The 18,403-nt window shown below is 43.3% G+C and overlaps 1 protein-coding gene across 19 annotated transcripts in view; it reads left to right on the forward strand.

Moving 5' to 3' along the window:
• Positions 1 to 18,403, forward strand: part of AAK1 (AP2 associated kinase 1) — a 168,563-nt gene that overhangs the window by 100,803 nt on the left and 49,357 nt on the right. For 14 of the 19 annotated variants that reach the window (XM_082356295.1, XM_082356298.1, XM_082356297.1 and 11 more), the window contains exons 9-14: positions 1,130 to 1,233; positions 3,526 to 3,605; positions 7,514 to 7,668; positions 8,642 to 8,937; positions 12,488 to 12,742; positions 17,278 to 17,510. In XM_082356295.1, coding sequence (XP_082212421.1) covers positions 1,130 to 1,233; positions 3,526 to 3,605; positions 7,514 to 7,668; positions 8,642 to 8,937; positions 12,488 to 12,742; positions 17,278 to 17,510 — 1,123 coding nt within the window. The remainder of the gene's footprint in view (positions 1 to 1,129; positions 1,234 to 3,525; positions 3,606 to 7,513; positions 7,669 to 8,641; positions 8,938 to 12,487; positions 12,743 to 17,277; positions 17,511 to 18,403) is intronic. The other 5 variants (XM_082356284.1, XM_082356288.1, XM_082356292.1 and 2 more) reach the window with 2 other exon arrangements.

The raw sequence follows: 18,403 nt of genomic DNA on the forward strand, positions 1-18,403 counted from the left end.
GACATTCTCTCTGTTCTCATCACTGTCACCATAATATACACTGACCCTGTCGGCTCATGCCTGTACTGGTGGACTGGCCTCAGTCTGTCCAGCACACCCTCACTGTGAGAGTAATCTTATAAAATACCACCCTGTCATGTCCCTATTCAGTAAACCTCATGGCTTGCCAATGGTCCCATATATTCTGGTTTCATCCTCCCCACCTTATTTCCCTTTATTCTCTGACAAGGAGACCTCTGCCCTGTCCTCTTGGCTCCTCTATTCCTTGCAACAAAGCATTCTGTTGCCCTTCTCCAAGTCCGTCTTTGCTCAGACTGTTTTCTTACCTGGAATGTCTTTTTCTCTGCTTTTGCCCTGACTGACTAAATTTTTTCCTGCCTTCAAGGACCAGCTCAGCTCCTGCCTCTTCTGTAAAGGCCTTCATAAGGCTTCAGCCTCATCAGTCTTTTCTCAACTTAGGGTCCGAACCATTCATTTGATTACTTAAGCAATAAATTGCCTTACATTGCTGTTTACATGTATATGTGTATGTGTATGTGTTTGTGTGTCTTCTCAAAGATTTTTTCCCCTGGGGATTTTTCCAGCTTCAGAAGGATCAGAAGCTTAAAGGACCTGGAAACAGACACATGATCTATAGATCACAGTAAAAGTAGAGATGTATTTGTTACCTTGTCATTCATTTCTTTTAGATTGGAAACCAGCTAGTACCTCCAACAAAAGAATAATAAGTAAATTCATGAAATTTGAGTTTGGGTTATAATTATCAAGAATAATCATTTGTCTAGCTGATAGTATGAAAGAAGGAGGCCAGAACTTCCTAGGTACCAGAAGATGAATGTGTTAAGTTCCACACTGAGAACTTGAGTCCCTGTTGTGCAGGGCACAGAATGTGAACTTAAAGTATCTTTGTTACAGTTCAAAAACTTTGTTATTTTCTTGGAGATATTTAAAATTTTAGGAAAGTTAGAGCTTCCCTTTCTGAGAGGGGAGGAAAAGGGCTAATTGTACTGACTTTTATGAGAAATAAAAATTTTTAAAAGACAATTTTGGTAATAGAGAAATTATGCTTCTTAGCTAATGTAATAACTCTTTGGGTATTATTAAATAAGTTCATATATGTTTATCTTAGGGTATATGTTGGAACCAGACCCTGACAAAAGGCCAGATATTTACCAGGTCTCCTACTTCTCATTTAAACTACTCAAGAAAGAATGCCCAATTCCAAATGTACAGGTATGTGAAAGGTGCTTTTTAGGGGAAGTAAACATGATTGAATTGTCATTTAGCGTTCCTGGGGTATTAATCAGCTGTTTAAATGAATAAGGTGTCCCTTGCTTTATCTAGTAGGGGGCATTCAAACAAAGCTAACTATGAAGGAGTTGCTATAAAGGGAATCCAATTTTCCCATAGAATTTAATTATAAAACTGAGGCAATTTTACACACACACACACACACACACAAACACCCTGGGGATTGAGTTGAACACTTTGGGTAAAGATTGACCAACTTTACCTTGTCAGCTGTCCTAGTTCCCTGAGAGCCAACGTGCCTGTTGTATTTACCGAGAGGAGGTTGGGCAGGCCGCTTCCCTAAGGCACGGCCCTGGACTTGCCCCTGTGCCTAGTGGAGCATAAGCCCCTTGTCCCTTTCTTCCTTTGCTGTAGCAGACCTTTCTTGATTTTGCTTCTGTTGCTGGCCAGTCTGGAACTCACACTCCTTTTCTTCTACCCTCCCCACATATGTCAGGCCATCAGAATATTTTCTATATGTAGTCATCCTAAACTCTACAGACAGTTTTCAGAGTACGGTGCTTGCAAACACCCTTCTTGTAGTCTTGGCATATTTTTCATGTCATAGTATGATTCAACTTTCTTGAATATTTTACTAATGGATGATGTAGTAAAAAATTTCTAATCGCACGTTGTCTTACTAGTTTCTCCAGTAATGAACTTCTGATGTCACTACTGGAGCTCGAGGGTGCTGATAAATAACCCTTCTCTTTCACTCGCACATTTGGAATCAGATGTGGGAATCGTTCAGATGGAGCTCGGCATATTGGCTTTATTACTAATAAGACTGAGTCAGGGAATGTGGCTTGACCAGTCAGGCTCCCTAACATTAGCTGCACATGACTGGTTCCTGAGGGACAGGCTCGTCCATAGAGGAGGGGGGGCGAGGGCAAACCAGACCAGCTCACTTTTCTTTCCCAGTCTTATCAGTCGAGTAAGTTCCCCCTTTCCCTTGGGAGAGGAATGCTTGGAGGGTGGGAGAGAAGCTAGGAGAAATTTTCTAGCCGAAATCCGCACCCCCCCCCCACACCTGAAAACATGAAGGAAATGGAGGTGCTTCCTAAAAGCCACTTTCATTATTAGTGTTCCGTGGTTCGGGTTTCCCAGATTAAAACGAAGGGTACTGTGCAGTAACCTAACACAACGTGATCCCTTTTGCTGTCCCACTTTCCCATTCATGAAGTTAAATAACGTGAAATAGGATCGGAAGCATTCAGGTTGGTAACTCGTTTTTTAAAAAGTAAGCTTCACCAGTCTCAAGCCGTTCGGCACTTGCTCAGTGGTGGTCAGCCGTTGTCTCGTGGCTCCCTAACCACAGGAGGCGCTGTTGGACGGATGGTGCAGCATCCAAGCCCGAGGAGCTCCGCCTGCCTTGTGGGCTGAGCGGCGCCTCACGTGCTGGGAAGAGGGGCTGGCTCAGCAACCACACACACCGCGGCTGTGGGTTTCTCCCAGCGTCCTCACTGAAGGCTAGATGCACCCTGGCTTGGCCCACTAGTCAGCACCAACTTCTCTAAGATCTAGCTGAGAGCTTAAGTATAGCTTACAGACCTCTTTTCATTCCTTTCATAACATCGCTTCTAAGCTGTGCTGTAGGAGGGAGAGGGAGCTGATATCCAGCCCCAGTGCTCTTGGCTGGCCCAGAAGGTTGAGAATGACAGGGGCGGAGTGTGCTGTACTCGGGCTGCTCTGTCCCCTTCTCAGATCCTTTGCCTCCCTGACTGGGGCTGAGTCCAGTGGGATATACTTAGGTTAACTCCTTCCCTTCCCAGACCGGAGATCAGGGTCTGAAAGCCACTCCGGAAGACCCTAATGTGTATTTCCATTGGCCCAATCATGCTGGTTATTCTTTTTCAAAGAAACCTGTGGGGTGAGTTTTGGGAAGTGGGCGAAATGGGAGAAGGGAGTCAAAAGGTACAAACCTCTAGGTATAAAATAAATAAGTCATGGGGATGTAATGTACAGCATGGTGACTATACTTAGTAATACTGTATTGCATATTTGAAGGTTGCTGAGAGAGCAGATCTTAAAAGTTCTCATCACAAGAAAAAAACTTCTGTAACTGCGTATGGTGATAGATGTTAACTAGACTGGTTGTGGTGATCATTTTGCAATATTTACAAATATCAAATCAATTATATTGTACACCTGAAACTAATATAATGTATGTCAGTTACATCTCAATTATTTAAAAAATCTGTGGTGTCGTATTAAAATTTTCTTTCAATTCTATAGAACTCTCCCATTCCTGCAAAGCTCCCTGAACCAGTGAAAGCCAGTGAGGCAGCTGCAAAAAAGACCCAGCCAAAGGCCAGGTAAGAAATGCCTTAGTGAGCACGTGTCCTACTCCAGTTGCTGCAGTAGCAGGGGATGGCGCCTTATGGTTCTTGATTCTTACGCTGCCATGGCCAGAGGCTGCACAGAACAGGAAAGGAAGCTCTGTCTCCCCCAGGCAGAAACTGTTCTTTGGGAGTGCAAGTTGGAATATAGTAAGATACAGTGATCTACATCTGAAAGAGAATCGAGAACCCCACAGCTACTCCCTTTGCTTGGGAATAGGTGCAGGGCATTCAGAGGTGCGGTGACAGCAGACCTTAAGTGTTGCTAGTACAATATTGCTAAACATGTGTCCTGGCCTTTGCATAGTCTAGTCCACCACATTAATCTCCAGGAAATCTTACTTTCTGTGGCTCCAGCCACATTAGGAAAGTACAGGTCAAAGCACTGAGTCCATGAACAGCAAAAGAGCCTATGGATCTTAGGTAATCACATTCTAAATGACAGAGGTTCTTCCAAGTAGCAGGTCAAGAGAGGAGTCAAGAAGCTAGGGTTTTATTTGGGGAAATGCCCCTGTGCGAGAAAATAGAGTGGGTGCCGAGGAAGCTGGGAGAGCCATCAGAAAGCGCGGAAGTCTCACCCAGAGCAGGGAGGAGAATGTTGGCTCCAAGTGACCTGGACTGCCTGCCACACAAGGTAAGGAAGGTGCATTGTCCAGGAGTCCTGTCTTTTAGGAACGGGCCTGCCTTAATATCCTTGTGGCTGGGACATCATGGCTGAGAGCAGCCTCTGGGAAGCGTGGCCTCGGGGCACACAGGGCAGTGGATTTCCGGAGCACAATAGCTGGGCCACTTGGTCTTTTACACCCTGGTAGTCGAAGGTCTGCAAGGCACATCCTCACGGCTGCCATGCCTTCCAAATGGCAAATTCTCAGGGTAGTCCCAGAGTGGTTTATACCCTACTTTTCTACCACACTCCCATGGCAAGGAAGCCTTAGTGCAAACTGTATGAACAAAGCACCCTAGATGGGAATATATGAATTTTAATAGAATAGTAAAATAACTTCTGTTTTAGAAAATTCTTGAATATTTATAGAATGCCTGTTGTGTGTCTGTTCCAGATGTGGCTCTAAAGTAATAAGACTTTGGTTTTTAACAAACTTAGCAAACTACGCCCATGATGTTACTTTGCAGTCTGTTTATATCTTAGTAAGTCTGCCATGCTCACCTCTAGGAATTGCTTTTGGAGCTGATTTAATTAGCTTAATCTCTTGGGCTTATGGCCATCTTGTACTAGGCCCAGACTCGGTATGTATAGAGGCTAAGCAAAGATCCATTCCCACAAAGCATACACATTTATAAAAATTATAATACCTCCTGACGTTTGAGTGGTACTGTGTTGTGTAAAATGGAGAAAATAATACCTACATCATGAGGCAGATGTGAACATCAAACACTCCTGTGACTGTGAAACTTATATAAACTCTATGGTGCCCAAACTGTTAGTTTTTATGGACCTCAATAATGCTGCAAGAATATACAGACCTTACAGCCAAGAGATTTGGATCTAAGCTGTCCTATATATAATTTGCAGTGATTTCATTTGCGTGATTACATTTGCTCCCCAGTCCTGAGAGGTGGGTTTTTCTTTCAAACTCCATTTTTTTTTTTTTTTTGGCCCTGTCACGCGTCTTGTGGGATCTTAGTTCCCCAACCAGGGATTGAACCCTCGCCCTCTGTGAAAGTGCAGAGTCCTAACCACTGGATCACCAGGGAATTGTCCTCAAACTCTATTTTTAAAGTAGCCACTATTCATTGAGGCATCACATATACCAGATACCATACTAGGTACTTTACATAAATAAGATGACCTTTTTCCCCCCCTTAAAAACAAATCTGTGAGGTTGTTGCTGTTCTCACTTCACAGATGAGGAAACAGAGACTCAGAATTATAAATCAGCTGCTCAGGGTAGTTAGTCAGTATGTGATTAGCAGAGGAACCAGACTCCAGCATCCTCACTCTTTCTACTCTGCACGTTAACTGGTTTGCCCAGGATCACACAGACAGGGCAACTTAGAGCCAGATCTCCTGGCTTCAAGATCTGTATTTTCTTACAGCCTACTGAGGTCCATACAAACTAACATTTTGAGCACGCTTCAGTTTATAAAATGGTTTTACAGTTATTGATACATTTGATGTTCACATCTGCCTTATAAAGTAGGTATTATTGTCTCCATTTTATACATAAGGGACCCCAGGCTAAAAGAGGTTCAGTGGCATGCCTATTATCACAGTTAGTTAGTGGGGAGCTAGAGTTCAAGTTTTCTTTGACTCCAAATCCCATTGATTCTAAAAATGTTACCCTAAGGAGACCAGTGTGGAAGTTCTTGGCATTTGGTTTCCTACAGAAGTCTGTTTACCTCCCTCACCCTTGGCTTGATCTTTCTTACCCCTTTCTCCTCTTTCCCAGCATCTGTCCTGTTTTCCTTCCCACCTCCCTTCCCCAGGTCACACAGCCTCTCCGATGTGATAGCTTTTATAGTACCAGTTTTCCACCCAGCATGAGAGCAGGATGCCAGTGAAAAGCCTCAGGGTCCAGAATGGCTTGCCTTGGAGACATGTCATGAGGAAGGACATGGGGCCAGCTGCTCTGCTTCCTATTTTGCATTTTATGGAGGCCGTGCCAGATATATTTTGGAAATATTCACGAAGCTTGTTTATTTTGGCCTTCACCTCAGCTATTAGTCCCTAAAGTGTATTTTCAAAGGATAGCCACTCTGATCTAAGTTAGATGGTAGCCAGCTGCCTGCACTGCTCTCAATCAAGGGACGCTACCACCTGGGCTGTAGCACCATCACAAGGAGCAAGCAGACTACACTCTGTACTCATTTGGATTAGATGTGACTATGAGTTCTAGAAAGTGCAAATGACAGTGGCTTATATAAGATAGATTTTTTTTTTTTTTTTTTCGTCTCAAGTAAACAACATCTGGAGGCAAGTAATCCAGGGCTGATATGGAGTTCTGTTCCACAAAGCCCTCAGGTACCCAGGCTGCTTTAAGCTCATCACTCCACCATCCCTATGGTTGTGGCCATGCCCTCATGGACCGATATGGCAGCATCCCTCTTCCAAGCAGCAGGATCAAGGAATTGCCAAAGAAGAAGAGAGACAAAGAGCATGCACAGAGTTTCTTAAGGTTTCTAGAAACTGCTACATAACAATCTGTGCATATCCCACGTAGGCCAGAACTTAGACGCATGGCCATACCTGATTACAAGCGGGCAATGTGATTTTTACTCTGGGTGACCCTATGTCCAGTTAAAAATTGTTACTACCATGGAAAAAAGCAAATATATGTATTGGAGGAAATAGAGTTCCTGTCACACTCCCCAAATCCTTTATCTTGAGTTAGTTACTTATTCCTTCTAGTTGTTTTATTGGATTAACTCATTTGATGCTTCTTATTATAGAGAGACCATTTTGACAGCTAGTTCTAATCAAGTTTGAGTCCCTCTACATCTGAAAACCACCTGCTTTAAACCCCTCTTTGCATTATCATCAAAGTGTATTCTAGGAAATCCTAAGAAGTATTAGGCAAAATGGTCCCAAGATCAAAAAAGTTTGAGAAACATTGCATTCTATATAATGCTCTCTTTGAGGTTTTCCTTGCACGTTCACACGTGAAAAGTTTTTCTAGAAAGGAATCTGCTATTTTGATATTTTGATCAGTGTGTTAAAACTTATTTGCCCACCTTTTTTTTTTGATAACATCTAGTAACACGTAACATCCTGTGGAATACCCTTTGGGAAATGTTGATTAAGTGGATCTGGAAGGTTTGGATGAATGTGGAGGTGAAAGCTTATCCATCATCTACTCTGTCTACCCCCTCTTCATTTTCTCACCCTTTAACAGGCAGCTTTTTTTTTTTCCCTTTTCTTTTTCTAGACTGACAGATCCCATTCCCACCACAGAGACTTCAATTGCACCCCGCCAGAGGCCTAAAGCTGGGCAGACTCAGCCCAACCCAGGAATCCTTCCCATCCAGCCAGCCCTGACACCTCGAAAGAGGGCCACAGTTCAGCCCCCACCTCAGGCCACAGGTCAGTAACTAGGTTGGTTTGAAACTTGGTACGCCTCTTTGTCATCCTGGACCGTAGAGAAGTCTTGGAAAGCCTGGTTTTTCCTGGAATGGAATCTAGAGACACGTAAAGAGTAATGGTTTTCCTCCAGGAACTAGAGATGAGCTGCCTTTGAAGTTGTATGGGTAATGGCTGGCCAAAAGGAAGGCCTCTCATTGAACTCTCCAGTGGATCTCCAAGGCCACTGAAGCCTGTTGTCTCTATTTTTTCTACTCTTGGCTCTGATTTTATGGCATGGTCCATTCGTCCCCTGCCTCCCTCTCTATTTCATATACTTCTCTTTGCATTTAAAAAAAAAAATCTTTTTGGACCCAGAGGAATTATTTCTTTAATGCTCTGTCTCTTGAAGTATCTGTCACCTCTTCATGTTTTGTTTTTCCGTTTCTAATGAGCGGACTGAGTTTCCTTTCGTAAAGAGGATTGATCCAAATTATCAAGTAACTGAACACAGCCCTCACTCCCCCTACCAGGAAGCTGCTTTTGGTGAATTTGGTGGTCATTTACTTACAATCAGGCATCCAGACTGGGGTTGTGTAACATACATGTAAACCATCAGAGAATGCTTTTGTCCCGCAGTGTGCCACAAATGCAAAGATTGTGTTTATGTACAGTAGCGTCAAAGTCCAGTTGAATATGTAGATCCTCAGGGTGCTGACTAAAGGAGTCATTGACTAAATGGGATGGTGAACAAGGGAGGACTTTTTGAAGGAGACAAGCATTGAACACTGTTATTAGGCCATGTTTTGAAAAATATGAAGCACGTAGTATGACAAGAAGAAGGAAGGGCCTTCCAGGTGCAAGGACAGTGAGAAACCCATGGATCTTGGGATTATCTGTCCACTGATCACCTCCCCTTTATTGCTTTGGCAAGAAAGAAAGCCACGTTCGTTTGGAAGAGTTTTGAGCCCTTATATGGAGTTTATTCTCCTTGCAGGATCCAGCAATCAGCCTGGCCTTTTAGCCAGCGTTCCTCAACCAAAACCCCAGCCTCCACCCAGCCAACCCCTACCGCAGCCTCAGCCCAAGCAGCCCCAGGCTCCGCCCACCCCACCGCAGCCGGCTTCCACGCCGGCCCAGGGTCTGCCCGCCCAGGCCCAGGCCACAGCCCAGCACCAGCAGCAGCTCTTCCTCCAGCAGCAGCAGCAGCAGCAGCAGCAGGCGGCACCGCCTCCTGCACAGCAGCCAGCGGGCACATTCTACCAGCAGCAGCAGCAGGCCCAGGCTCAGCAGGTAAGGCGGTGAATCTGACCCTCGCTTGGCATATGTGGGTCATCCCTGTGAGAAGGTCCACTACGTGCAGGTGTCTTCCTTGGGAAGCCCTGGGAAGACAGAGAGCCATGACCCGGCACGGCGTTGTACTCACAGATGGCAGACACTAAACCTGACCCAGTGGAGCCCTCACTGCCCCACTCGCACCCTCCCCCGCTTCTTCTCAGGCCGTGGGGAATTCTGCACCTCACCAGGGAACCTCAGCAAGGAAGCTGGTTTTTAAGGACTCTTTTTTGATTTTTTTTTTTTTTTTTCTGACATGACACCATCATCAAATTGAAGCAGAAAAACAATTATTTCTTATTATCATCAAATATCCAGTAGTGTTTAACTCTTTCTGGTGTGTCATAATTTAAATTGCTTTGTATACAAAGCACATTTTTTTGCTCTGAATATATTCATTTTATAATGATCCATATATCTTTTAAGTCCCCCTTTTATCCATAGGTGCCTTCCTCCTCTTCTTTTCCCCTTTGCCACTTTTTTTTTTTTTTTTTTTTTAAAGAAACTGGGTCGTTTGTCCTGTAGCATTTCCCACATTCTGGATTTGGTTGATTGCATCCCTGTGGTGGTGTTTAATATGTTCCACCACCCCCTGTGTAAATGGGTAGTTTCTTGAGGCCTCTCAATATTTGATTCAGGTTGATAGTCCTTTGTTCTTCCAGTTGCATCTCATCAGGAGACGTACAGTAGTCTCAACATCTCAAGACATACAGTAGTCTCACCTTGTCTGCGGGGGATACATTCCAAGACCCCCAGTGGATGTCTGAAACCACAGCTAGTACCGGACCCTATATATACCATGTTTTTTCCTATACATACATACCTATGGTAAAGTTTAATTTATAAATTAGGCACAGTAAGAGAGTAACAACAATAGCTAATAATAAAATACATCAATTATAGCAATATACTGTAATAAAACTTATGTGAATGTAGTGTCTGTCACAAAATATTCTTGGGATGATGTGAGATGATAAAATGCGTACTTGAGGAGACGAAGTAAGGTGAATGACGTGAGCATTGTGACATAGCGTTAGGCCACTGTTGACCTTCTAACCGTTTGTCGGAAGGAGGATCATCTGCTTCTCGGGATCCAGAATCATGGAGCCATGACAGTGTCAATGGTTGGATGTCAGGAGCAGGTGATGTCGATGGTTGGGGATCCCAGCCAGGATGAAATGGGACGGTGCAAGGCTTCATCACGCTGCTCAGAACAACATGCGATTTAAAACTTACGAATTGTTTATTTCTGGACTTTTCCATTTAATATTTTCATATCACTGTTCACCACGGGTAACTGAAACTGCAGAAAGCGAAACTGTGGATAAAGTCTGGTTGTCCTCTCTTTTATTAATATTAAGATCAATCTGTGGGTTTGGTGCTGTCTATCTGATCCAGTCACTTAATATTCCCCTTCAGTTTGTTTCCTAAGTCCATTAATTCATTAGGGGTGGCAAAGCGGTGATATTCTAGCATTCCATCTTCATTTAGGGGCTGGATTTTTCTGTAAAGAACTCGGGGTCGAACTTGCGCCCCTTGCATTCGAAGCGCGGAGTCTTAACCACTAGACCACCAGGAAAGTCCCCTGTAAAGAACTTTTTCAGCAAGTATTTGATTACCCTGAGGTACTGTTTGTACAGAAAAGGCAGAAATAATGCATGACTCTTTCCCTGTGTCTACCAGTTTTCAGAATAATGAGTTTGTTCATAGTACCATCCAGAAGTGAACAATGAAGATTTTGTTTTGTTCTTAGTATCATTATGAGTTCATGCATCTTAATATATTTGATATGTTTCCATACATTGCTGTTAAAAAAATTTGTCCCAGTTGTCTCAGTTTTGGCCAGTGGAAGTCTCTTCAGATTGGCTCCTGGGTCCTTTGGCTGTGACTCCAGTAGCCTTTAATGTGTCCTTGCTATTTGGTGTAACAAGCTGTTCCAGGATCATTCTGCCCTTGACCTGGAATCAGCCATTTCTCTAAGGAGCTGTTTCCCTTTAATGGAAATGGTATTTAGAGACCGCAGTCTTGCTACTAGGGATACCCATTTGCTAATGGGTTGGTTATTATTTTTAGACCTTTTCAGTGAATAGTTAGGACATATATATATATTTTTTTTAATAGAATATACACCATGAATTCAAATTTATATTTCTAAAGCAGATTTGTAATTATAGTATTTTGTTTAACTTCTTGGATTTTATATTTGTATCTTTCTCATCTGGAAATCTTGATTCCTAACAACATTAACATAATTCTTAATTGATTTATAGTTTCAAGATAACAATACCACTATGATTACTGAAAACGGTTTAAGATTTCTTTGCCATTCTTACACCTAGAATGTTTAGCACATTATTTTCTAGGAGTTTGGCTATTAATTTGATACACAGGTTTATTTGCTTTGTTTTGCTGTTTAGTTATTGCTTTTTAAATTTCGGTTTAATTTTGTTTTGTGAAAATGTAAAACATTTACATAATTTCAAAGTTAAATCTGCAAAATTCTATTCCCTCCATCCCATATGTAGAGGTATCCTTCCTTCCTATTTACAACTTGAGAGTCTTCCCTTTAAAGGATATATAGCATAGTTTATTCCAATCAGTCCCCTGTTGACAGATATTTGGTTGTTTCTAGCATTTTGCTATTATAAGTAGGCAGCTATTTATTGACATCTGCTTTTTTTGCTAACCCTTTAACTTTGCCCCAGTAGGCAAACAATATCCTCCCAGTTAACTTCATAACTAAGTAACAGTATTTGGGATTTCAAAGACAAGATCTTGACCTTTGTTCATCAGTAGGCCCTTTCTTCAGCTGTGTTTTTGTGCCTTACACAGAGTCCTGAGCAGTGAGGAGTAGAGAAGTATTCCTGTCTTCAGGAAGTTTATAAAAGAATATAACGTGAAACCATGCTACCAGTATAAGATAAAATATCATTAAGTGGTAGAGTATATTGAATATTTTGAATGTTTAAAGATGAGAGTTTAATAAAGAGAGCTATTGGGAAATGATTTTCAGAAAGGCTTGAGAGGACTTAATAACTGGGCTAACATTTAGGTTGTTCTCTTTCGTGTCATCATTGCTTCATCCTGTTCATGTAGGGAAGAATCTTAATCCTGGTTACTTCCAAATCCCATTATGAGAGGGATAACTTCTGTGATTAGCAGATCATTTATTAGCTTCTGTTACACTCCAGCATGTGGAGTCACAAGATGTACAGTCAGATGGATGCCCTCAGGCCAGGCACAGAAACCCCTCGGAAGCCAGTCTGCATTGCAGGAGGCAGACAGTGCGGTGACTAGAGCCTGGCAGTGTAAGGTGCTGCTGTGTTTATGTAATGCCCTGAGGTTCCCCTCGTGAGTTTTCAGGCCAAGGTAAAAGACGCCTACCTGCCCTTGCCTTAGGCTTCAGCACTGGTCTTAGTTGTTACTGAGACATTCATCCTTTGTGGAATATGGTTCTGAGACAGGCTTTTATTCACCTCCTCATTCCTTGCCACTTTCTCCTGCTCAGTTTCAGGCAGTGCACCCTGCAACCCAGCAACCAGCGATCGCTCAGTTCCCCGTGGTAGCCCAAGGAAGCTCTCAACAGCAGCTGATACAGAACTTCTACCAGCAGCAGCAGCAGCTGGCCACAACCCTGCATCAACAACAACAGCTGCTGACTCAGCAGGCCGCCTTGCAGCAGAAGACCGCAGTGGTAGCCCTACAGCAGGCCCAGGCACAGCCAGCCGCCGCCCCCCAGCCAGCCCCTGCCCAGGAGCCAGCGGTGAGAATCAACCAGAAGACGAGCACGCAGTGAGGGCTAGGGAAAGGGTGGGAGAGAGGCAGCAGCAGCTGGCATGGCACGGCTGCTCCCCGCCCTGGTGGTTGAGATATTTGACCTTTTCCCGATACATCCAGGAAAAGGATGAGGTATACTATAGAAGCTTAAGGTTTTAGAAAAGTGATTCTAGGTTGCTGATGGACAAGTGAACTTGTTTACAAGACACAAATAGACTCACAGCCATAGAAAACAAACTTATGGTTACCGAAGGGGAAGGGAGGGAGGAGGCATACATTAGGAGTATGGGATTAATAGACAATGAACTTTCTTATTTCTCACTCTAATATTAGGCTGGCAGAAAGAGCTGTTCATTGTCTCTGTCAGTGCCAGTGTCGAGCAGTCAAAGCCCTAGGTAGGGTTAGAGCTAATCCCTTTCCCTTCTTCAGGGGGCAGTTTGACCACTGTGGCCTTCCCAGTCTCGGGAGGTTCGTGTAGGCCTCCGCCTGTACCCTGAGTCCTGACAGTCTTGTGTTTATTCTTTGTCTTGGATGATATTACTGGCCACCTTAAGTAAGTCTACTATGCAGCACCCTTCCAGGGCCCGCTTGCTGAGACCATTTGCCGCGGCCTGATCCCCCTCTGGGCACCAGAGCATCTGACTGTTGTTTGAGCCATCTTGTCAGTTTAGAAATTCGGCATGTTCATTTCTAGACACTGGCTGAGTATAGAATCAAGACCTCTACATGCTTTTCTGATTGACCTCTACAGGTACATCCTCAGGCACATCATACTTTGAGTGCCTTTAATGAGTACTCACAGAGTGACAGTAATAGAAAATTTTATAATGATAGAAAAAGGCATTTTACATACCCAGCTGACAGAGTATCACAGCTACTGTCTTATTCCCAGGGAAGCCCAACCACTACAAGAACGAAGGAAAAGTAAGAAGCTATCTTTCTGAGGATTGATTTCTAATAGAGTTTTGTCGCTCATCTTAAACCAGAAAACCTACATCCCTTCAAAAGGAAGCAGTGCCGTAAATAGATTGTCTTCTTTAAGTCTCAGCTAAATGTGTGTTCAGTGTCTTTACACCTTCGTTTCTGGAACAGCTTGGTCTTCCTGCAGGCATGTGGTAGACAGCTACTCTCTGTATTTTTAACAAGCGACAAAGTTCCTCTTGTTAATGGAAAAAGAGTTTTTAAAAGATTATTGTATCATGTAGCTAGTTGAAATCTTATTTTGTCCAGTCCTCATTTAATGGAATTACAAACTGAGGCCCAGGCTAGAGAGGGATCACCCAAGACACACAGACTGATAGCACCAGAGCTGGGGCATGAACTGAAGAATCCTAGTCTGTGTTCAAGGATAATAGCAATGCTCATTCAGAGTGAGGGCGCGATCATCTACCATTGACTATACACTTCTTATGGGGTCCCCCTCTGCTGACCCTGGAGAGGAGTATCCACTTCCTTGGGAATGAACTGTGATCCTTCTCCATGTTCCTTGAATGAAAAAATACTTTGAGCACTTTGTTCAGGGGTAGGTGGTTGAGGGCACAGAGAAGGAACGAGAACGGAACATGCTTCAGCCAGGAGCCAGAGACCCTCCCAGCTTTGACCCTTCCCATTCTCCCATGACCCTTTGTAGGACTTACCTAGAGAAGCAAGTAAATGAATATAAAGTATACCCTGCAGCCATCTCACAGCAATAATCTGCAAAGGGAGGATGGCCATATCCCACAGATGTTTATTGCAGTCTTAATAATAGCCATAAGCATGGAAGAAACCTAACTTGTTCCAACAACTCAACCGTGCAGCCATTAAAAATCATGGTTATACGGACTTCCCTGGTGGTCCAGTGGTTAACAATCCGCCTTCCAATGCAGGGGACGTGGGTTCAATCCCTGGTCGGGGAACTAAGATCCCACATGCCGCAGGGCAACTAACCCTGCGTGCCACAACTACTGAGCCCGCACACCACAACTAGAGAGCCCATGAGATCTGGAGCCCACACGCCATAACTAGAGAGCCTGCGTGCCGCAACTACTGAGCCCACGTGCCCTGGAGCCCACGCGCCACAACTAGAGAGAAGCCCGCACACTACAACTAGAGAGAAACCTGCACGCCGCAACGACGAGCCCGCGCACTGCAACGAAAAATCCCACATGCCGCAACTAAGACCTGGCACAGCCAAAAATAAATAAATAAATAAATATTAAAAGAAAACAAAAACAATCAACTATATTTCAATAAAAATAAATTAATTAATTTTAAAAAATCATGGTCATAAAATTCTGTACAATAGTATGGAAACTCTCATGAGGTAGTGTTAGAGGAGAGATGAGATTATGGGACGAGTATGTACTTGAAATAGACTTAAATATAAGATACCAGAAAGATAAGAACAGTTGTATTAGAGTAGTGGAATGGAAGCCCGGGTGGTTTTTCTCCCCTAGTCTCTATCCTTACATTTCTTGATGTTATTATACACCTTTTATAGTTATATATTTTGTTTTTTAAAAAGTCTTGGGCAAGATAGACATCTGAGTCTACCTGGCTTCTCCTCCCCCTGTGGTCTGTTTCTCCCTCCTCCCCCTTCCCAATCCCATTTTTGGATGAGGAGGCATCATGGTGCAGAAAAGAGTCCTGGGCGATAGTCAAGAGACATGGATTCTGCCCTCAGTTGACCCTGTGACCTTGAGCAAGCACTTAGCCTTAGGGGGCCTTGGTCTGGTCTCTTCTAAAACGAGGGAGTTGGAATCTGTGTTCTCTAAGGTCTTTTTTGACTCTTCATTCTGAGATTCTGATTGGAAATAAAACTGCTTGACAGTTTTGTGGGTTGTTGTGGGGAGTGGCTGAATGGGTGGCAGCCAGTTTGAATTGGTAACTGTGATAAAACAAGGTGTCCTCATGATGGAAGCATCTGTTCTTCGGTGTGCTGCATACAGAGAGTAGGCAAAAGGAAGGGAAAATGTTCTCCAGGTAGTCTGGACTCTTCAAAATAAAGGGCCTCAACAGTTAAGTACGCTTTTCAGTGTAGTGAATGTCTTAAACTCCAAGAAATAAGCAAATCTAGTTCTGTCCTTAAAGCCCTTCTCACCCCTGTGGGTACTGGCTTTAGGCTGGCTGTTGCAGATGCACTTCTGGACCCCTGAGGAAGTCGTGGAGCTGGAACTCTGGTCTTCTTCACAGAGCACTTTGCTTCTCACTCAGAGATGCAGTCAGCTGCTTTACCCTTTGACTTTAACTTGATCGGAATTAGAACCTTATATTGTATCATTCGTTCAATTGGTGAGTGGTTGTGTACTCTCACATGTATGTAGCCTGCCTCAATAAAATTAAAGTCTGAGTCAATGTAAGTACAGAAACTCCCAGGCTGTCAGCATCCTGACCCAAGTAGCTGGACACTCTAGTTTCCTGAATCTCTCCAGGGCCTACCTTTGAAGACACAGAATGTGAGAACCAATTTGCAGCATGGAGGGGCAGCTCCAATCTGAGATGAAGGACTGGAGGGAAGGGATAGTTCAATACCTGAGGCATTTAATATTCTAAGTTCCTTTATTTCTGGATTGACAGTTAAGAAAAGGGTTAGGTGGCCTTCTTAATATTAATTTTTGTTCATTTTCTTGACATAGAACTTTGTAGATCAAGACTTATGCTTAAAGGCTCACTATGTGGCCACAAGGATGTTCCCACCAGTTTGTCTTTCTGTGGTGACAGTGTGTCCTGCCTTCCTTCTGAAAAAGACCTATATGTCAAGAGGCCTCGTATTATTAGATCAATCATCATCAAGGGCTTTTACATTTTTTTCTTCTTTCTTACTGTATTCTCTACATGGTTCTTTGGTGCCATTTCCAAAATGAAGATTGGAACAGGATAATCCCACTGCTCCAATGCTGTACATTTTCTCAGGGGTTGCCACAGAAACAGAATCCTGTTAAGACCCATCCTATCAATGAAATAGAGTGTTAACAACAAAAGCAAAAAAGTGCTGCCATTTATTAATCACAGTGAAATTCTGTCTCATTTAACTGGTAGTCTGAGCTCTGTCAGAAAGGGATCTCTTAGCAGAAATCATTTAGCTCAAATGTGTTTTAGCTAGAGGTGTGCCTTCATTGGCTTGTGACTGTGCCAGTAGAATGCTTAAAGGCTGCCCTTTGGAGGCATTCTGAATGAGTTCCTAAAGCAGAAAGTGGTCCTTTAGGAAACTTTCTAGATCTTTAAAGCCAGAAATAGCTTCTGCAGTCTTTGATCTGGGTCGAGTTACATATGGTTACCGTGTATATTATTGCCAATGAAGATTGAAATTTATATATAAGTACCAGGTAAGTACCATGCTGGTATTAGTCTCAAGGCTGCAGCTCAGATTGTCAAAGCCTAGTTTTTTTCTTTCTGGGTGTTCTTGATAAACTGAGCCATTTGAGCCATATGTTAGCTCTCACATGGCATTTTTTGTTATACTTGTCTGCTTATTTGTTTTTCCTTTCCCTTTTTTTTTTTTTTTTTTTTTTTTTTTAACGCTTTCGTCTCTCTTCCTAGCAGATTCAAGCCCCCATAAGACAACAGCCAAAGGTTCAGACAACCCCACCTCCTACCATCCAGGGGCAGAAACTCGGATCTCTCACTCCTCCATCATCCCCCAAGGCCCAGCGTGCTGGGCACAGGCGGATTCTCAGCGACGTGACCCACAGCGCAGTCTTTGGGGTCCCTGCCAGCAAATCAACCCAGCTGCTCCAAGCAGCTGCAGCTGAGGCCAGTCTCAATAAGTCCAAGTATGTACTGCTTTTGTGGGAAAAGGCTGCCGGGGAACATTGCTGTGTGATTTTTGCATATGTATGTAGTTGTGTGTAGATGTATATGTAGGGGTGAGTGTCTGTGTTTAATGAGAAACTGAATTTTCCTGTAGTGCATAGATCAGACTCATCTTAAGAAATAATTTCCTACTTGCCTCACAGTTTCCAATCTGTCTTCCATCCCATACTGTATCATGTGTTTTCTAAATTCTTGATCTGATCAAATCTCTCCATGCTGATAACATTTCATTGGCTCCCCATTGCCTGTGGAATAATATCTGAACTGACTGGTTAACAGACCAAGGACTATTATATCACATTGGTGGAACTGCCACTCTCCTCCTGGTCCACTTAGGAAATGCTTATTTATTCATCAAGATCCATGTTGGAGGTTATATTTTCTTTGACCCTTCCTCTGGCATCATATATAATTTTGTTATGAGCCCTTTTTTGAGCATGTATTACACTGTGTTATCATTATTTATTTGTATGTTTAGCTGACCTAGCCTGCAAGTTCATCCACAGCAAGCACCGTGGCTTAATCAACCTTTGTAAATCCGGTGACAGGCTCTGTGCCTGACATCAAGTAGATTGCAGTGAGTGTTTGTTGCGTAAATGCAGTGTCAGGCTCTCAACTTTCTTGGAACCATATACGAAAGTCAAAAATCTTTAAATTAAGTCATTAGCTAAACGCAAAGGTCATCAAGAGAGACTTTAGAAGAAAATTAGGTGATAATACCCAGGAGCTCAAGATGGTGGTAAATGTCTTTATTGATCTTTAACTGTGATGGTGTCCACTGATGCTGGATCCTGACAGACGCGAGGCAGCCGGAATAGGCGTCAGCCCCTCTGGAGCTGTTGTGAATGTTCCA

Source organism: Balaenoptera borealis (assembly GCF_965194805.1).
Source record: "Balaenoptera borealis genome assembly, chromosome: 15".
In the NCBI taxonomy this organism is placed as follows: Eukaryota; Metazoa; Chordata; class Mammalia; order Artiodactyla; family Balaenopteridae; genus Balaenoptera; species Balaenoptera borealis.